The sequence below is a fragment of the Sylvia atricapilla genome, chromosome Z (assembly GCF_009819655.1).
Source record: "Sylvia atricapilla isolate bSylAtr1 chromosome Z, bSylAtr1.pri, whole genome shotgun sequence".
Taxonomy (NCBI): Eukaryota; Metazoa; Chordata; class Aves; order Passeriformes; family Sylviidae; genus Sylvia; species Sylvia atricapilla.
The window spans coordinates 60811130-60833047 of NC_089174.1; the positions used below are offsets into that span (position 1 = coordinate 60811130).

At 38.0% G+C, this 21918-nt stretch overlaps 1 protein-coding gene across 5 annotated transcripts in view; it reads right to left on the reverse strand.

Moving 5' to 3' along the window:
- Positions 1-333: 333 nt before the first annotated feature.
- The window catches only part of JAK2 (Janus kinase 2), an 88264-nt gene continuing 66679 nt past the window's right edge, over positions 334-21918 (reverse strand). For 2 of the 5 annotated variants that reach the window (XM_066339375.1, XM_066339378.1), the window contains 9 exons: positions 21142-21293; positions 19163-19313; positions 18763-18899; positions 17355-17544; positions 16706-16830; positions 11144-11316; positions 10207-10324; positions 6765-6878; positions 334-4560 (listed from right to left, as the gene is read on the reverse strand). In XM_066339375.1, the coding sequence (XP_066195472.1) occupies positions 4453-4560; positions 6765-6878; positions 10207-10324; positions 11144-11316; positions 16706-16830; positions 17355-17544; positions 18763-18899; positions 19163-19313; positions 21142-21293 (1268 nt within the window). In that variant the 3' untranslated portion in view covers positions 334-4452. Of the gene's footprint in view, positions 4561-6713; positions 6896-9270; positions 9628-10206; positions 10325-11143; positions 11317-16705; positions 16831-17354; positions 17545-18762; positions 18900-19162; positions 19314-21141; positions 21294-21918 lie in introns of those variants that run through there. The other 3 variants (XR_010745843.1, XM_066339377.1, XM_066339376.1) reach the window with 3 other exon arrangements.

A 21918-nucleotide genomic window follows, 5' to 3' on the forward strand; every position in this document is an offset into this window, starting at 1 on the left:
ATAAGGCACCCTCTGTCTTACAGACTTGCATCTCTTTAAATACTGAGAGCGAAAGGAAGTGCTTCTTGATCCCAAATTAATCTGCTTACTGAAAACCTTCATTAAAAATAGAAAACCTTCATTAAAAGCCTTTAGTCTTACTGTTTAGGTAAAACCTAACATACACCTTTACTTTGGTACAACTAAGTTTCTTCCAAAGGATAAATGCTTCATATGGCTATTCCAGGAAGATCAGAAAGTTGTATGTGCTGTGCTCTACCTCATCAGACAGAACAAGAAGCAATTTGTAACAAATTTAAGTGTAGGAAAGAAAAGGCTAGCAGGCATGCCTCATTCATTGTAATCAGTTACTTTATTGTCACTATTCAAATGCAAAAGAAACACAGTTAAGTTTCAGGTATGGATACAGAGTTATCTAAAAATATCCCTTTCATGTTCTCTTCAATAAACCATGTGTTCAAATGTTTACATTTCAATCATAAGTAACAGGTATCTTTTCCTCCCTGCTCCCTACCACCAAGGGACTTTTTCTACTTTAATATAAAGTACTGTAAATCTCTTATTCAAAAAGAAAATTTCAGAACAAAACTTCTTAGTCAAAGATCTTTTCAGAATTGTTGTCTGGCATAGCACAACCTCTAGTAGTTTATTTTGGTATAGAAATTACTGAAAGTTTTTCAGCCAGGTTATGTGTCTATGAATATTTCAGACTTAAGGCAGTCAATACACAGTTTAGAAATATACTAGCATATATTTGTCATGGTATGGCATTTCCAGTAGACATCAGTTTTTCATAATTCATTGTGCATTTCACATTTCAGAAAGCTTCTCCCATGCTGAACATCATCCTTCTTCCTGTAGTCTTGTTCTTCTACACCTCTACTTTTGCTCTCAAAACTGTAACCTTTTTTCTTTGTTGTTTGTGATTACATTGTGTTTATGATCCTGCATTCCTGAAAAGCTTGCTTTCTTTACACAAGAGTTACATTTCTTCATAGTTAATATAGTAACATCTTTCCCCATACATTTCAAGGCAGCTGGTCAACATCTCAACTAAATGCAACAATTAAAAATTTAATTGGGGGTGGGGGGAGGGGGGAATGTAATTCTTACATATATTTTCATAGTTGTATTCATCAGCACATTTAATAACAATTATCTCAACTATGGAACCTTTTAACCAGTACTAGGACTTGACAAGAACATGGGTTTCTTTTCCTGAAAATTCATTTCTCCTCTGGCTTTCCACATGACTGTTGCATGTTTGTGGAATACTGTATGGAATATATTTAAAAACTAACTTTGAAACTTAACATATTTATACTGATAGACAACAAATCAATACTACACAACACTTGATTGCAGAGATTCTATAAGATACATTGTGCACTTATTAAAAAATTCTTTCACTTCAAATATAAGTGCAAAGCAGTAGTTAATATTTTAATTCTACACTGTAGTAGCAGTCATGTATACATAAATCAGCACTTTTTCTACCAACAAAATCAAACAGCATTTTGGGGCGCATAATGATTACACTAAAGTATGACAAATGCAATGCCAACAGGAGACAGTTTCTAAAACAAAGTACTTAGTCTATTAATATAAAAGCCATGTAAAAATATTACATTATCAATGCTACTGTAGATCTGAGAGCTTTCAAAATACAAAATACAAAATACAGTGTTTTTTGGTGTTGTTGTTGTTTTGGTTTTTTGTTTTAAGGGTTACACAATTGGCAGTAGCAAATTCAGCAAAATCACTACATTTACATCCTCAACAACTTTTTGAGAAAGCCACCAGGTCTGCTCTGGGACCTAAATACTGACACTGCAGATGACTATACACCCCCCAAATCCTAAGCACTACTTGGTCCTATTCTCCCAGCTAAGAACATTCATCTCAAATGATCAAGCCCTCTGCACAGGCCTATGGTTGTTACAAAAGACTGTCTCTGACCAATGGCACACAATTACACTGCAGGGTAAAGATATGGCTTTCTCTAAAAATGATATAGTATTAAAGTAAAAAAAACCCAAAAACAAAACAAAAAAACAACAACAAACAAACAACAAACAACTCCACAAGACACTTAAAATCACCCTTGAGTTCACCACTACATTTATGCAATCAAATAGACTATATAATTAGTCATACTGTAGTAGAACAAGAAAAAAAAATATTTAATTCACTTGAAAAATTAACAGACTGGAAGATTTCTTCATTGCATTACATAAACTTCCCTGAGATTTTTACATAAATTATATTTAGTCTTCTATGTATTTGAAACCAGTGAGCTACTGTCATACACTGCAAATTTTACATAATTCCTGCATATGTTTTCCAGCTAAAATGCTGTCTTGATGCTTTAAAGCTTTATCTCCTTTATTACAAAAATCCATATACACATAACTGAGACTACAAATACAAAGACATTTTTTGCACAAAATTTCAAATCCTCAAAGCAATGTATAGAAATTGATAAAACATGTTAAGTTGAACAAAGCACTTCAAAGTTCTTTGCAGCTTAAAAACTGACTGTGAAATTAGTTTGAAAAATTGTCTATGCAAATGCTTGGTGGAAAGAATACTAACAGAAATAGTTTTAAATATAATGGGCAGAGAGAAGGCTGCTGCTGCTCTTCCTATTTAGCACTCTGTTGTACTATAACATAGTAATTTTGCAGGAGTGATTGTGGGAGAGAAAATCATAGTGGTACAAAATACTACAATACTGGCACTATGTTACACTAAGTAAGGATTGTTTGGTTTGTTTCTGTTCTTTTTCTTAGTTTTTTTTTAAAGTTGAGGTTCTTCAGCTTCTGATAAGATGGATATAGTTTATATTAATGACAAACATTAAGGAGGCTCCACAGTGAAAGTAACCTCTGTTTCACTAACTCACTGCCACAAATCTTAAAAATGAACACTTCATTTTAAATATAAATCTGGATGTCAGGTCAGTTTGCCAAGCGTATATCCCCTTGACTGAACTTCTCTCAGCAGAAGTCCAAGAAGAAAAAGCATTTAACTTTGCAAACAATAGTGCTTAAGTACAAACAAACAAACAAACAAGATTATTTGAACTAAAAATAAAAAACCCTGTAATTACACTGCTTTGAGATATGAGATTATCCCCAAGTTTTATGCCTCAAGGCAAAACCGAAGTGTTCTCTTGTCCAAAAAATTTTGTTACTTATTTAAAAAGCTGAATTATACAGCATTCATGTAGCTCTGATCTCCTTCCAGTTCTCAGCAACTGGAATCATATCCTTGCCCTCCGCTAAGTGTGGAGCAATTGCACTTGTAACTCCTCCTTCCAAATAGTCTCATGTTGAGTGTTCCCACAGAAAGAAATACATTTGGGCCACTTCAATACAGAACAGGTTTGATGTGGTTGTGACTGGCCGTATCAGACACCAAGTCATAAGTATTCTTTTTCTGTGCGGGAAGGAAGATATTAAGATGATCATCTTAACAGCAAAGTGAGGAATTCTGAAAGTGAGGGCGTTCTCTAGATTTCTAATCCTGCTTTGAAAGTTCCAATCCATAGATACAGCATGAAACTACAAAGATGGAAAGGAAAAAAAGAGAAGCATGTAAAAGTAGTATGTCTAGCTTTTCCTCATTTAAACTGCCTTGTGTAAAATTAATTCACTTCTATGTGTTATCACTGTATCTTCAAATCTGTAAAAGCAATCTAATACTCAACGAGGGAAGAGTAAGGGGAAAAAGGATAACAGCTATGCTTTTTAATTTTTAAATTAAAATTTTTGCATGGATTAGTAACTTTTCTGTCTCTCCCAACAAAGCGCAATTTGCTCCCTTTCCCTCAGTATACTTACAGTACATCACACAGCCTATTACATCTCTTTTGATATACTGCTAGCTGATAACTGATTCAGACAGGCACAGCAAACCACTTCCGTTTTGTTACACAGAGAAGCCAGTTCTGCATCAACAATGAAAAAATCATGAAACTGTATTAAGAGACAAAACTCTTTGTGCAACACACAAAACAGCGTGCCAAATCAGGATATAATCACTGTAAAGGCATTTCTAGAAGACTTTTCTGGGCATCTCCATTTCAACAAGGAAATACAGTGGGTTTCTATCTCTTAGTTTCATCACATCTTAAGTCAATTCCTTTTTGTATTGCCAAGTAAGGCAAATAATGGTGTTGCTGAATGACTGCCGATTATTTAATTTAGAAAAATAATTTCTTTCCATATTGAGAATTTCAACATGTTCTCATAGTAACAAATATGTCCTGATAAAAAAAGCCCTACCAGGATTCCTCAGGATGCAGATTGAGATAGGGCATTTGCCACACAAATTTTACTTCCAGCTAGGATAAGATGTGTGCACATGTACACATGTCAAATATACACAGCTGACCAAGTACATTTTGTTCTTCATTCCAACTCTTCCTCTGAAGGAGGGACAGTTTTCTCATCCACCCATGTTTTCCCTTATATGATCCACTCGCTGAGTAAGATCCCGAAAGGTGGGGCGCTGGGCAACATTATTGTTCCAGCATTCCTTCATGATAGCATAAATCTGGAGAAGAAAAAAAGAAAATTTGTACTAGGTAAACAGATACCATACATATTTACTTTAAACTGGACTAAAGAATATCCAGCTTAATTTTATGCTTCCAAACAACAGCTGCTAAAGAGTGTGCCTAAATTCTTGCTATGCCCATCAGTTTATCTGCTTGTTCCCAGTGCTAGCAAAAACCTAGGATAGGTGGCTGTGCAAAAGTTCTTATCATAAAGGACTTTTTTTAAAGTTAGCATGAAAATTCACTCAGCTATCTTTTGAAACTTTTACAAGACTTATGTTATTTTGCTAAGTTTTTTCTTGCTCTTTTTTTGGAAAAATTCAAAAATGCTTTAACATGACAAACAGAAGTCTGTCCAGAAATCAGATTTACAAAGACAGTAGTTCTAAATAGGACTTCCCCTGCAAAGTTAGCATATACTTCTCCACATTTGTATATTAAATTCTTAATTATTCTTCATATATAATAAAAAATAAGCAAAAAAAGTTACTGTGCAAACTGAACCAACTTTGAAAGATATTTCCCCTACAATAGTTATATGGCAACAGTTTTCTTTTCGCCCAGAGATGTACCTAATACCTGGTCTCACTGAACTTTCCAAGCTCTTTATCTGTACTCTTCTCATTAATTCAATGCAGGTTATTACCAATTTCTCATACTTTCAACATGTTTTTCACATGTTGCTTAAGAACAATCTGTACAGTTACCAGGAAAAAAGTAGAAACTGCTCCTTATCTTTCAGCAAGTTTGAAACAGCTGCATGGACCAAGCTCCTTTAAAACCAAGTCTCAAGCAGCCTGTAAGCTGCAAGATAAGCTTCTGTAAGCTACAGGTATCTGAAAGACGTATTATCTGTGATGACTGGCCTTTCGGGATCAAAAAGGGATGAATACAGTTTCTGACACAGAGACATTTCCACCTTGCTTTGATATCTGGAGAAATGTCAGACACTGAAACCTTTGGGTTAGTTAAAATACAGTTTCAGTAAAACAGATTATGTATTGTCTTATACATATGACATTCAGATTATCTACAAAAAGCCAAGCCTTTGCAATTCAACAGTTGCTGCACTGGTACGTAAAATGCAAGAAAGGTTCTTCAAAGAATTTTCTTTCCATTCTTTATACATTTTTTCTTCCTCCATGGCTTCCTGCCTCACTTGTAGCATTCTTTCTCTCCTCTATTAGACCACTTGACCCTGATGTTTTCTCTTCCATCAGCTCTGAATTGGTTATCTCTTGACTTATTATCAAGTGTGTTTGACTTTAAAGGGATCCAGCAATTAATCTGGGCTAGAAGTTACATATGTAAAAAACCAACAACCCATAACTGTTTTACTTCTCTTTTTTCATTATTGATTCATCTACACAGCCCAACAAGATCAGTTTCACTGAATCTGGCTTTGTGCACCCTGCTCTGAAGAACACAATACCACAAGACTTAGAAGTGGTATGAAAATATTTTTTAAAGCATCTGGTGTATAAGTAAAACCAAAAGAACACTGAATTAATTTTTGTGTTCTGAGGACAGCTTTATAGCTATACTTTAGTATCTACGAAGAACGTGAATACAAACCTGAAGACCCCAAACATAGAAAAAATCTGATTCATATACTTTACTGTGCCTACAGTCTGCAAGTTGACAATGTTTGACAGTGAATAACATACATGATAAACACAAGCCACCCACACTTGAGAAGGGAACAGTAACAGAGAGGCAATAATCAAGATAAGAAGCTCTTTAAATCCTGTAATTAAATGTGAAAAACCTTAGGTGGATATTAAGATATTTTTGCTAAATATTACAGATTTCAAAAGAATCCAAAGTTTACAGCTTTGAATGAGAATCTCTACATAGGACTTAGACAGAACAAGTTCTATACACTAATCTTGTTGCCCTAATACATTAACCTTTTTGAAATAGAAGTGTGAATGCCCAAGTACAGCAGTCAGTCATAATAGTCCCACTTCAAAAATTCTGCAAGACTACCGTCTGGGCTCCTGAGGCAGTACAAGCTAAAGAATCAGAAAAAAATATTTTTACAGTCATCATGAAACTGATAAAACAACAGCACAACCATTCCACTGGAATAAATACTTAAGTGGTCCAAGCAGAACAAAATACAAGTTTTGTATTTACAGGTACTCACCCTAACTGAGCACCCTTCACACAATAGTTATATTTTAAGACAGTACTTCACCTCATCAGGGCATCCATCTGGTCTTGGCAGTCGTCCATTATTCTTCAAAAGCTCTATCAAATGGAATACTATCATCTGCCCTTGTTTATCATTGCCAATCATACGCATGAATTCCTGAAACAAAAGATCAACTGTAATTTATAATTTTTAGGTGAAAAAAGGATGCTGCAATACTCTTACCAAGTAAAAATTCTTTACAAGAATAATAGCAATAAACTGAATAGTACATAACAATGATGAAATAATATATTACACCTCCAGAGAATATATCAATAATTATATGGGGGGGGGGGGGTGTGTAAAATGGAATAATAATAAAGAATAGAATAAAACTGAATACACAATTTAAAGCACAAAGTGAAAAATCTTTAAAAATGTTGATCATCTGATGATTTGGCTACCCTGGATAAAGAGAAGGCTGAGTTTTCAATTACTTCTACGCCTGAGTCCTCAAGGGCAAATGCTCCAGGCACATTGCCCAAGTTGAGAAAGGCAGATGGAAGACTGAAACGATGAAGACCCTAAGCCCACTGTAGGAGAGGATCATGTTCATGACCATCTAAGAAACCTGAATGTGCAGAATTCTGTAGGACCTGATGAAATTTATTCAAGGTGAAGTTTGTGATGACTGGAAAAACGGAAAGAAAATGCTGATTTCTGAAAAGGGGAAAGTGGAAGACACAATGAATTATAAGCCAGTCAGTCTCACCTCTGCCAGGCAAGATCATGGAGACAATTCTCCTGCACACCATGCTAAGGCATAAGGAAAACAAAGAAGTAACTGGAAACAGACAACATGGTTTTACTAAGGGCACAAAGTTTTGCCTGAGAAATCCAGTGACCTTCTATGATGGAGCTATCTAGACTTATACAAAGTTTATGTGTCATGTCCCACATGATATCCTTGTCTTTAAATGAGAGACACATGGATTTGAGGGATGGATGACTCAGTGGATAAAGAACTGTCTGGAAGGCTGTGCTCAGAGTTGTGGTCAATGGCTCACTGTCCGTGGGGAGAGCAGTGATGGGTGGTGTCCCTTGGGGGTCAGCACCAGGGCCAAAACTGTTCAGCATCTTTGTAGGTGCCCTGGACAGTGGGACTGAGTGCCCCCTCAGCACGTTCAATGACCACAGCCTGTGTGGTGCAGCTGACAATCTGCAGGGAATGGATGGCATCCAGAGGGCCCTGAGAGTGGGCGCATGCAAGCCTCATGATATCCAGCAAGGAGAAGCACAAGGTTCTACGCCTGGGTCATGGCAGCCCTGGACACACCTGTGGGTTGGGAGGGGATGTGATTGAAAGCAGCCCAGTGGAGAACTCGGGGGTGATGGTTGATAGAAAACTCAGTGTGACCCTGCCATGTGCACTTGTAGCCCAGAAAGCCAAACATGCCCTGGGCTGCATTCAAAGCACTGCTGCCAGCAGGGCTGGGGAGGGGATTCTGCCCCTCTGCTCTGCTCAGACCCCACCTGCAGGACTGCATCCACCTCTGGGGTCCCAGTACAGGAGGGACATGGATGGACCTGTTGGTGAAAGTCAAGAGAAGGGAATGAGGTTGATAAGAGGACTGGAGCACTTTCCTTATGAAGGCAGACTGAGAAAGTTGGGTCTATTCTGCCTGGAGAAGAGAAGTTTGCATGGAGACCTCACAGCAACTTCCTGAAGGGGGCCGGCAGGGAAGGTAGAGAGGGACTCTTCATAAGGAACTGCAGTGATAGGAAAAGGAGTAATGGGTACAAACTGAAAGGGGAGAAACAAAGGTTGGATATTACCCTCTTTACTATGAGGGTGGTGAGACACTGGAACAGCTTGCCCAGAGAAGCTGTGGCTGCCCCATCCCTGGAAGTGTCCAAGGCTGGGCTAGATGGGGCTCTGAGTAACCTGATCTAGTGGGAGGTGCTCTTGCCCATGGCAGCAGGGACTGGGACTAGATGATCTTTAAGGTCCTTTCATAGAATCCATAGCATTCTATGCTTCTGTGATTTATTAGTTTTAAAAGAATGAAACTCACAGCTGATTCTAAAGAGCTCTCTGAAACATTAAAATAACTTAATGCTTTGAAAAATGCCAAATAAAAAACAGGTATTATCATGCTGATGTATAAAAAACAGTTAGCAGGACTAATCAGTAACTATGCAGCAGAAAAATTAGTATAATTAAAGCCAGCAAAAATGGCATAAATAACCTTGCTGTCCAAAAAACCAAAATAACCCAAAAAGCAAATTAAAACCTCATTCAGACTGCCAGATATCAGGAGTAAATGAGGATGTACTATTAGCTGAAATAAATTTCTAAGCACAACATAACAGACATTTTTTCCCTCCAATACTACAAAATTTCTTTAATGATCCTTAACATGGAAGCATGAAACACCCATGGGTTGAATGTGCAAATGGCCAAGTTGTGAAAACAATGTGTAATTATAAAGACTATGAGAGTTGAACAGACCACTTTGGTGAATTTACCAAATTATTTTTTTCTTGATACATACCAACCTGATGAAGTGGTGAATGCACACATAAAATTGATTCATTGAAAGAATAGTCCACCTGTGCTTGTAATGTACTCTATCACTTTTCATTTCATAATACTTCTGAAGAACTTTAGGTGTCTGCAACGTTTATGTTCTTATGCTGGAAGAGCTGTCCTGAGTTCTTCCTTGATACCTCTGATAGCTCATTGTACCGAATTAGTAAGACATCCACTGAGGCCAGTGCAGAGTTATCCTCCAAGGGCATTTTTGCCTATCATCACTATTCTGCTCTCAAAACCACATTTCCCAGAACTGACACTCTGGCCAAGAGTACGGCCAACTCCAGTAAATACAGAAGCCTCAGCTCTCCTCTGTTGTGCCCATGGATACTGTTAGGTGATATGTATCTTATTTTCAGTTGGAGGGTAATAGTATCTTTCTTTACCCACTGTAAATTTGTCTTTAAAGACACCTGTTAACAGTCTGCAAAAAACTACTCTTTTTCTTTCTTGATCTTTGCTAACTTACTAACTTGGGTTCTGCTAATATAAAATACCTTTAACTAAGCTAACTTATTTAAGTTAACTTAATTTATATGTATGTGTTTGGCTCAGCCTTAAATTTGGAACAACATTCAAAATAAAGTTCATGCAATGGAATGGTTGCATCTGGGATAACTCTCCACAAAGGATGGGAAAGAACAACTCATAAGAGATTTTAAAATCTTCTTCAAACAGAAGTTACAGAATGCATAAGATATGCACAGACTATGAAGTAATTTTCAGGTCTTTCCTTCTTATGGCTTGATACCAGTACTTTTTAGTTACCGCTTCATACTGGATGCAGTCTCATAAGCACTAAAGTGTTTCCAGAAAAGGATCAGTAAACATTAACCTATTGAGGTACATGAAAATGTAGAAAATTTAAATAAACAAACATGTTCTCTGATTCATTAACTATATACTTACAGCTGGTGGGCTTTTGCTTTTATCAATATAGGTGAAGAGTTCATACAAGACCACACCAAAGCTCCACACATCTGAGGCCACAGAAAATTTGCTTTCTGTCAGAGATTCTGGAGCGTACCTGCAACACATAGTACAAGGAAAATTGATCTCTGCAACATGTGTCATTTTGATATTGAAAACATTAGTTTTAATAAGACAGATTTCTTTTTCATGAGTAAGTGATCTTTATTCATTGATATTAGCATGTTCTCATTTTCTTTTGTTAACTTCAACTAATAATCACTCCTTTAATAACAGTTAATTGGTTTTGAAAACCAAATCCACCTTAAACAAATACAGTTAGTGATAAGTATAACCAAGTTCGATTTTTTCCAACAAGGTTGTAGATATATTAGATATATTTCTTATTTGTAGTGCAAGTAAACAAGAATTTGATGTGATAAGACCTGCAAAGAAAGACAACTCTAGCCTTCCATCACTTTCAGTGAGCCTTGAACGGTGTTGCAGGCACTTCTGGAACTAAACTGTATATCTCTAATAATATCTACTAAGATGCCATTTTGTATCATTTATTTTTTAGGCAAATAGTGCCTGAGTCAGCATTAAAAACAACTAGAAGGCTAAAAATTTGAAAGCGTCTAGGTGAATTGGCCATTTTAGACTTCCTTTATCTATGAATATGTTTTCTGTTGGACACTATTTCCTTTAAATAAGTATTTTTGGGTTTTTTGTTTTGGGTGTTTTTCTGTGTTTTTTTAAAGTATGTTGAAAAGTTCCTAGATGCTACTGTAAAGTGAAATGTCATTGTGACTTTCACAATGCTGGAAAACTGATGTGGGGCTTGCAAGTAAGAATTCCACAACATGCAAAATGAATTGGTTTTAAGTGGCAAAAAACTGAAAAATGCCATGATTTCAGATACCAAAAGAAGACTTACCAAAATATAGGACTTTCACCAGGTTCTTTAACTTTGTAGTATTCTTTGTCTTGTGGCAAGACTTTTGTCAATCCAAAATCTCCAATTTTAACTCTGTTCTCATTCTCCACCAAGATATTTCTTGTTGCTAAATCCCGGTGAACGTATCTTTTTGTACCCAGATACTCCATGCCCTAGGTGTAGAGGTTACAGACATAACAGGAAAAGAGTTATTTTTACTACTACATAGCTGCACTTTCCCTAAGAGGATGAATTAAACTCAAAGTTAAATCCAAAGCCAGGTTTGTCTTCTCTGAGGAATTAATTTTTCCAAGCTCAGGGACTTCCCTTAACTGGAGAGGGATAGACTGAGCACCTGTCAGAGCCAAGTATTTTGATTATGTTGCTGGGTAAATGCTACAGCTCCTTCCTGTGCTCAGCTGCAGTTGGCTTATGATATGCAGAAGGAAAAAATTGGGGATAAGCTACACAATCCAGAGTACATGAGAACACTGTCCAACCTATCCATTTCATTTATGCTTTTTTCTTCATTTTCTGTATCTGTTTTCCAAATTGCTTCCATGAAACTTTGTATTATGATTGCTTGTATTTCACAATTATTCACTGTATTCCAAACTGTGCGCATTGTTTTGCTTTTATGTGAAACATTATTCAGCAATACAGTTCTGCTTATTGTTACATTTCCACAGATTGCTGTAACAAAACATTGGTCTGAAGCCATGTTGTCTTTTGCTGCTGCTGATCCCCTCTTACCAATGCACCTAATTACTTTTGCTAACCATTAAATTTGGAGAAGCCAGTGTGTGTAGTGGCACTACTAAAACAAGAAGGCCTTGCTTAGACAGCAATACATGGAGGACTGAAAGTGATGTTGCACAATGTCAAGAAATACTCAACTCACATGTGAAAGGAATCACAAATCACAAAATTTTCAGTTTCACAATTTTTTAAGAAAGCATATCGCCCCTTCCATACAATGGAAAAGTTAAATTACATTAATAGGCCTCTTGGTCTCAAAAGTTCTGAAAAGCAACGTTATACTAGTCATGCCAAAAGGCTTATTTCTCTCTCTCTCTTTAAAATACTTTTTTTTTTTTTTTTCTTAATGTGAGAAACCTCAGAGTTTGGCCACAAAGTACAATCTTTCTCTCAGATTCTAGTACCTCCCAGTACCATTGGGTGGCATGGCTGTTCTCTCACAGCTCATTCCAAAACTGTTCGAAAGTGCCCCATTCCTCATTGCCAGCTTATTCACTGCTATAAATACCAAACCTAAATTCTTCAAAGTGAGGCTTCTGTGTTTCTGGTACAACTAGTCTATGAAAATGCTACAGCTTTTTCTTAGTGTGATGTATTATTCTGAAAACAGCACTAAAGTTTGATGATAGTAACTTTTCTCTTAGCCTGGAAAACACTTATGAGAGATCTTTAATTGAAATCATGCAAATTCTAAGTGGCTATCATAACCCAGTGGCATGAGTCTAGCAACAGAGTTTAAATGTGATGTTAGTCTTTAAAACTGGGTTCACCACCAAGGACACCTGAAACACTTCAAATGTTAAGAGAAGGAAAACCTTTCCCAGTATAGTAGTAAGGAACCAAAACACAGTAAACAACCAAACACATTAATCTTAACCCTCAGGTAATGGATGTGCCTTCATTTCTCTCATACACTTCAGAGGAGAGCAGCAAGGCAGAGGTAGAAAGGTTTTTGTTCAAAACCCCCCAAGCTTACAGAGTGACAGAAATGCACAACAGAAAGAAGACTGTGATATGCTGAAAGAGCAAACACGGCAAGAAAAGCAAAACCAGCTGAAAAGTGTAACATGATCAGCTAAGAAGAACCATACATTTTCATAATATAAGGTACTTGCTAGGTTTATTATTAAGTTGTTTTGGAGTAACAAAATTCCAGAGATTAGAGAGAAATCTTAAAACAATCGATATACCCTCTACTTTGCAGATCGTACAGCAACAACACTCCAAAGCAAGGCACATACAGTGTAACTCTTAGATTTTGCCTTCCTTAGAAGTGAAGATACTTTTTTAAGAGCAAGTTCTATGCAGATTTCCCACATTTTCATACTGTTTATCCCCATGGTTTGTCATTATCAAAGCCAGATGTCTTTCCACTTTACTATCTGCAGGATGCATATTTTAGTTCCCTTTCTCTTGGCTCGTGCTTGGTACTTACAAAGGAATCATTTCATCTGCTCTTTTGATTTTTCACCATCCTGAAGGCCTGTAATATTTTGAAAGTTCTTTCATATATGTGTATGTACACACACAAACACACTAAGGTCCTTTTTCCTTGGTAGTTTCTGATACAGTTACTTTTCCAAAGATTTCTACTGTATTTGCACAGCCAACAAAGGGCAAAATGCACCTTACAGTCCTCCCAATGGATACCTCAGACTAGGGTCCTGGGACATGTTGCCGCTGTCGTTTCACCAGGCTTTGAATAAAAGCCTGAGGACTTCTACATGTGTCACAGCTTCTTGTGAGAGTGCACAAGGCCAGCACCTTGAAGTAACAGGCTGAGATGGACACAGAATAAAACAGCTAAGTGTCTGCAGTCTTTATGTGTTCAAAAATCCATGTTGCATTTTACTTTATGAATGATTCAGTCACTGCCCTCATAGATGCTGCTGAGTGTTAAGACTCTTCCAGGTCTCTGCTTGAAGACTGTTTATAGTGACTTACCAGCATAACAACAGCAATTTTGTTCCAGAAATAAGTACTTGATCATTTCTTAAGCCTGTTACCAGAGAATGACTTGTTGTTTTGGAGACACAGATCAGAGAGCACTTCAACCCTCTGAAGTGGGTGGTCACCTATTCAATCCTCTCTCTGCAAAAAGACTGACACTTGCCATTGTTTGTTTTCCCACATTCCATGCTGCTTGCCCACCAAGGAGCTTCTCTGAGAGACTACTCACATTGTTGTGCTTCAGTGAGGCACATGACTAGGTGAGATAAGCCATTAAGGGTGCATTATTCCTCATACATGCAAGAGGTTCAGCAGCTAAAAGCTAAGCCCAGTTTCAAGCAGGGAACCAGCAAGCTCTTTTCACCATGAGAAAGTCTGAATGTCAGGAGAAGATCCTGACTCTGGTAGAGACTATCCCTGGATTCTTGTCAGACCTCCTCTCTTGATATTGCAGAAGCTCAGTCTTAGGATCTTAATGTGGCAGGGCACAATTACCAGACATAAGAATATCTGTGGGCAATATACCCTAGAAAATACCTTCATCCATCCTAGAGTGATGAGGAAGCTGGATGAAGAGGTCACCAAGCTACCCTCCATCATCTATTATCAGTCCTGGCTCACTGGCTTTCAGATGACTGAAGGCTGACCAGTGTGACACTCATCCACAAAAAGGGCCAGAAGGAGGATCTAGGAAACTACAGGCCAGTCAGCCTCAGCTTGGTGCCTGGCAAGGTTATGGAACAGATTGTCTTGAGTGCCATCACACAGAACCTACAGGATGGCCAAGGGCTCAGACCCAGCCAGAATGGATTTAGGAGGGGCAGGTTCTGCCTGGCCAACCTGATCTCGTTTTATGAGCAGGTGACCTGCCTGGTAGATGTGGGCAAGGCTGTGGATGTTGTCTGTCTGTATTTCAGCAAGGCCTTTGACACCATCTCTCACAGCAGACTCCTGGAAGAGCTGGCAGCCCACAGCTTGGATAGGAACACTCTTTGCTGGGTTAAGAACTGGCTGTGTGGCCAGGCCCAGAGAGTGGAGGTGAACAGGGGCACACCCAGTAGGTGGCTGGTCACCAGTGGTGTCCCCCAGGGATCTGTGTTGGGGCCAGTTCTGTCTAATGCCATCACTGATTATCTGGATGAGGGAATCAAATATACCCTCAGTAAATTCATGGACAACACCGGGCAGGGTGGGAGTACTGATCTGCTGGAGGGCAGGAAGGCTCTGCAGAGGGGTCTGGACAGGCTGGATTGATGGGCCGAATCCAGAGGTATGAGATTTAACAAGACCAAGTGTTGCATCTTGCACTTTGACCACAACAACACCTGGCAGACCTCCAGGCTGGGAACAGAGTAGCTGGACAGTGCCCAGGCAGAAAGGGACCTGGGGGTACTGGTGACAGCAGCTGAACATGAGCCAGGGTGTGCCCAGGTGGCCAAGAAGGACAATGACATCCTGGTCTGTACCAGCAATAGTGTGGCCAGCAGGACCAGGGCAGGGATTGTCCCCCTGTACTCAGCACTGGTGAGGCCACACCTCAAACCCTGAGTTCAGTTCTGAGCCCCTCAATTTAGGAAGAATGTTGAGCTGCTGGAGCATGTCCAGAAAAGGGCAATGGAGCTGGTGAAGGGTCTGGAGCTTGGGTCCTGTGAGGAGCAGCTGAGGGAGTCGAGGTTGTTTAGCCAGGTGAAAAAGATGGTCGGGGGACCTCATCACTCGCAGTTGTAACTCTCTGAAAGGAAGCTGTAGCCAGATGCATGTTGAGCTCTTTTCCCAGGCAACCAACAACACGACCAGAGCACACAGTTCTGAAGCTGGACCAGGGCAGGTTTAGGTTGGACATTAAGAAGTTGTTCACAGAAAGGGTGATTGGGCATTGGAATGGGCTGCCCAGGGATGTGGGGAGTTCACTATCCATGAAGGTGTTTAAGGAAAGACTATGTGGCACTCAGTGCCATGGTCTGGTTGACAAGATGGTGTTCATTCATAGGTCGTACTCAATGATCTCAAACGTCTTTTCCAGTCTAGTTGATTCTGAGATTATGTAAGCTTATGTAACCTACTGTTTCCATGTCTTTGACGTAGGTATTGGGAAAAGAAATTTAAAAAATCTTTCTGGTGCATGCCTTGAGTGGATGTGCTTATATTTGGGTTTTTTTGTCTTTCTCCCCCTCACCCCCACTTTTTTTTTTCTTTTCCCAAATTTCTAAATGTGCAATGAAATCTCACATGTCTCTAGTTTCTTACATCTAAAGTGTAATTATGGAATAAAACTAGGGAAGGCATAAGCCCTCTTTATAGGGAAAGTGAGATATCACAAGAAAGATCACATTTCTACTGCTTTTCAGGATTTTATGAATTATGTTTGGTACCAAGTAATTTATTACAGGCTTCAGTACTTCTAAGGCCCCTAGTTCTGCATACGGAAATCATGTATCTTTGCTCTTACTTACAGTTCAAAGTAAATTATTTAAACATACACATGTTGTCACTGTGTTTTTATAACTGAATGTCAAATTTCTGAAAATTCTACCATAGAATATCATGAACAGATTGCCCAAGTATATTAACTCCTACAATATTTTATGTCATGTCATCCTAGGCAGAAAAGAGAGTATGCTCTTCCTCAGTCAGCATAAAGGCCAGTCTCAGCATTAAGACACCCAGAAATTTTTCCAGCTCTTGACTACATGAATATATTGCTACTTTTTCTTAGGGTTATGTGATGCTAGCAGCCCAACAGCATTATAGAAGATACACTGAAACAACAAGTTATTGTTGGTTTGAGACAAATAGGATGAAGAAAGGAGACAAAATTTCATTGAAAGAGTTATGTAATTTGAAATGTCCTACCTTGCATATCTGAGATGCATACAGCAAAAGCTTCTTGTGATCCAGCCTTTCCTTGTGTTTCTGCAGATAATCTCGTAAACTTCCGTATGGTAAGTATTCCATAATTAATCTTAGATTCCTACGTCCTTTTACAGCAATAACAAAAAATACAAATGTAATTTTTTCTGTAATTTCCCAAAGACAAGCTTTTAAATATAAGTATTTTAAAACATCCATCAACAGCCATAATACAGAATGGAGTAAATACAAAAATATTAATTTATTATCTAAACAGCACGATGCAATTTTTCATGTATTAATTAACTGCATTTCCTCAGAAAATGCCACTTATTGAAACTCAACAACAATGCAGATATGCTTGAAAAACTAATATATCACTAATCAACATTATTTCATCAATACTTCAGCTACTATTGCTAAGGCAGAGCAGAAGTCTGTATGTTTGTGTTGTCTAGATAAAACTCAGAATGGCAAGTGACATCACCTTACTCATCACCTTACTACCAATGTTAACATCTTTCAAAACAACTTCCTTTGTTTGTACTCCCTCAGTCTTGGTAGATTTAGGACAAGTCAGCGACTGTCCCAAACACTTACCTCTCTGAATTTCTCAGTATGCATATTCAGGTGTATTCAATATACCACATACCTGCACTGTAGCATACTCCTTTGTATTTAACGATGTTATCATGCTGCAGAGATTTAAGTATTTCAATTTCTCTTTCAAAGTCCCTGAGGTGCTCCTCTGTGCTATGTTGCAGCTTTTTCACAGCAACCACCTCCCCAGTATTATCCTGCAGCGGGTCATACCGGCACATCTCAACACTGCCAAAATTTCCCTAGGACACAAACGAAACACTTGGGAATTAAAAACAAGCCCACATCATGCTTTCTTTGTGTTTCCTAGTGTATATGTTTCTTCATGTCGAGTGTAGTTTTTGTTCAGTGCTCACTGTTGTAAGCATTAAGGTGATGTGATTAATTATTTAAGTGAAATGCCACAAAACTTCCCTGAGAGAAAAAGAGCAGGACTGAGGGTAACAGTTGCAAAAGATACATATTCCATAAAAGGAAGCAAACAGAACAGGAAATGAGAACAAGGAAAGAGGGTGATGTTCATCTGTTTTCTCTCCTTTTACAAATTTCCACTTCCACTGGCACAATTCTTTTCCTGCACTTGCACAAATCCCTTTGTCTTGGTTCTTAATTCTGCCCTGGGTTTTTTTGGCTCCTCTTTCATTTGTTTCACTGTTCTGTCTCTTTCTTCATTTATATTGTCTTTTGTCTTCTTTTATACAGCCATCACTTACCACTCTGTTGTTCTCCCTATGCTATCACAGTCAACAACCAACCATCTGCAAACAGAAGTACTTCTGTTACTTCACTTTCAGGCTGCTTCATTACTTGAAGCCAAAGGAATATATAACTAGCATATAAAAAACCAAATAAAACAGCAAAGAACCATTGCAGAAAAATAGTACTTGGTGAAGATCTGCCAGTTGCACTTGGTCATCTGTCTAGGTATGCTTTCACACAGCCAGGCTGTAATAACTCGCAAAACCAAATGCTGATTTCTGAACCCAAAACGTTCAAGGCATACAAGTATCTTGAAGACATATCTTCCTTTTAAACTTAGAGACTGTATATTCAGATTTTTCGGAATATGCATACACAGAACCCCTAATCACACTAGTTCTGTGCAAGACTGCTCCGAGTACTGTTAACTGAATATCAAGTGTGTATGTATAGATCTATCTATACACACATATATACATAGATATATAGATAGAAAGTTTATGCAGCTCTGCATTACTGAAAAATACTTTAGCCTTTTGGTGTGACTGAATTCATCATAGAGGTTAGCTAATTTTCTTCTGTTTAAGAATATTGTGAAAGTGAAAAAAGAGCTAGAAGGAACTGCATGTATTGCTCAGATATGACTGAAATTAGTAATTTCTAAAACAGAAGTTTAACTGTAAATAATGTATATGGGGTCAAAGGATTACTGAAAACCATAGTTATTTTCTAAACTATTACAGAATTTTGAAACATCTTACCTTGCCAAGTTGCTGTAAAAACTTAAGATGTCTTTCTTCAAATTGTGTTGGGTCTCGATCTTCAAAAGCACCAGAAAATCCAAGTGCTCCAATTCTCATATTTGGCAACATATCACTTTCTGTCAATAGCTCGTAATCTGAGAGGTAGAAGGAAGAAGGGAGGAAAGGGAACAGAAGACACAGAGTAGCAAACAAGAGAAGGAAAAAGCTTATTAAAATCATGGCATGTTCTTCTTTTGCTTGGCATACTTCAAGCTCAGTAGAATATTGACAGCTACCTGTATTTTTATATAGCAATTTGCAGTCAAATACAATGATGTATTGCAAAAAAAAATACTAAAAAGAAAGTGAACCAATAGGAATCAGGAGTCTTTTTGATTCTGTTGTATTGCAAACTCACCTGGAGTGAACAAACTGTTCAAATCACGAATAATTGCTCTAAAAGAAGGCCTGAAATCTGGCTCATAATCCATACAGTTGTTTATAAGATTTGCAAGTTCTGTCCAGTTGGGGGCAGGAAGCTGGTGCCTATCTTCATAAAACTGTAGTTTCTGGAATTAAACAGGTAAGTAATTTTACAGCCATGAAGAGTTGTAAAAGCCTTAACGTTCTCACCAGAGTAGCCAAAAATTACAGCTCTAAACCTGGACTTGCTATCACACCAAATGTACATCTCACCAATTTTTATCAAAAGCAAGGCTGGTATAATTTAGAGTGATCACTTCAGAAATTTCCAGCCAGTTACTGATAGAAGATAAAAGGATAGAGAAAGACAAGAAAAATAAGTGTCTCCTTTATTAGTAATTTCATAAATCCTCAGCTGGATGGGTCCAGCAGAAAGTTCTACTGATCTGTGAACTGGCTGAACTCACACCTCTGAAAAACTTTGTGAGTATTATGAAAGAATGTAGGGGGCAACCTCTTAGATTATTATTAGAAATATTTAGATACCTATAAGCTAGGTCTAGGCAAACCCTGGAGATTACTGTAAGAGCTGATCAAAACACCTGAGAAATTAGATCAGGCCTTATGGGAAGGTTACAGTACCTTTACAAAAGGTACTTTTGTGTCATAATGAAGCATTCTTTTTGCTTCTGACTAAAGAAGCAAATACATATGAATTAATATTTTTATGGAATATGTTTCTCCTCCTTCTCCTGCCGCTACCTGAGATAAAAGTTAACATTTCTTGTTTAGCTAAAATAGTAGAATTTTGCAACACACAAAGTGCTACAGTATTTAAGATGCTCAATTAAAAGAATGCTAACTAAATCTATGCACAGTTAGGAATACTTTTTGTTTAAAGTGATACACTGCTGCAACAAAGCAACAAAAATATGAATAATAGATAGATAAGTGATAATACTGACATTTCTGTACTTTGTCCCTGTTGGGGGTAAGGTTTTGTTCCTTTTACTCTAAAGAATTTTTTCCCCATAAATTACCAAGGAGACTAAATTTCGTACTTAAGACTATTTAACAAAACAAAGGGGTGGTCAAAGCTCGGAGGGGGTTGGGGGTTTTTGAGGCAGGTAATAGGACAGAGCTTCAGGTAGCCTGGGTGGCCAGTTTTCGGCATTTGGGGAGAAAGCATGGCTCGGCTGGTGCTCCCGCTGGAGAATTTCACTGCAGTGAAATTTCCAGTCCTGGGAAATCTACCATCATCTGCTCATCCTGGAGTTCTGGGCTCCTCTGCCGCCCTGCGAGAGCTGGGCCAGCCCTGCCCTGCCGTCGTGGTTCCATCAGCGCTGCTCGTCTGCTACAGAGTGACCCTGGACCCCCTGCCCGGCTGGGACACCCTGCCCCTGCCCTGCCAGGACACCCTGCCATCCCAGCTACCAGCCCGGGACTTCTCCATGTTCCAGCTTGGTGCTCTGAGGATGCTGTAGAGGCACCAAGATCAAACTGCCCTGGGTTTTTGTGAAGCAAAGTCCTTGAAGTTCTTGGTACTGTTTTTGTTATCAATGCTGTAGTTGTTTTTGTTTGTTTGTTTGCTTGCTTTGTTATACATTTTAGTAAAGAACTGCTATTTCTATTTCCAAAATCTTTTGCCTAAAAGCTTTTAACTGAAAAAAAAAATATAATTGGAAAAAAGGGTGGTTGTAGCGGTTTACATTCTCCATTCCAAGGGAAGCTCTAGCTTTCCCTGGCAGATACCTGTCTTCCCAAACCAAGACAGTCCCCCTAAAAATCAAAATAAACACCATAAAATCAAACTTCAGATCTTCCCTTCAGGTTATTATCTACAAGTAGAAACGTCTTTTTTCTATAGTGGCCATAGGCCACACCACTTTTTACACACTGATGTGGTTACAACAGCATGTTTTAAGTTAGAAGTGTTCAAAGAACTGCTATGACTGCAGACCCAGTAATACTTACTCTTGAAGAATCCAGTGCACTCAGAGGTTTGTCTCCTCCACTGCAGATTTCCCACAAAGTTGTACCAAAACTCCATTTGTCTGTAGCTAGGCTTAGTTGTTTGGGATTCTCAATACATTCAGGAGGAACCCATGGTATTCTCTCAAGAAGAACTGTGTGGTCACACAAAGGAAACTTGTTAGGATGAATAACAAGACCAGAAAATTCCCTAACATATTTGATTTGGTAAAAAATTACTTTAATATACATAGGTATTTTACTCTGCAATGTGGTAATAATACTTTCCAAGTATTTGCTCCCATAAAAAAAATAAAATGATGGAATATGGACAAAAATAAAAATAACATTTGTTAATCAGAGAGGAAATCCATTCATTTTACTGTAAAATAAGCCTAAAGGTATAAAATTGCCCTAATATTATTTCCATGTTACATTTTTTCTCTGATTTCTCTATTTCTCCCAATTTGCCAAAACTTAATAGCTACCACAAGGAACCAAGACACTAAAGAGTAAAAAGTACTTCGATAGTGGTTGGTGTATTATGGCACAGCAAAAGGCATCATGAAAAGGAATTTTACACTGTGTGATTTTTAAACTATTGCTACTGACTGTAGTAACAAGTTAAAACATGGGATTGTACTGATTTGGATTTACAGCTCCTTAAAATGTGATCTCATAAAAATAATGTAAGCTTCACATTAAAAAAGGGAGAATTTAAATTTATTTTGCTGTTTATAAAGCATTGGAACAGTGTTAACAGTGGATGATAACAGTATT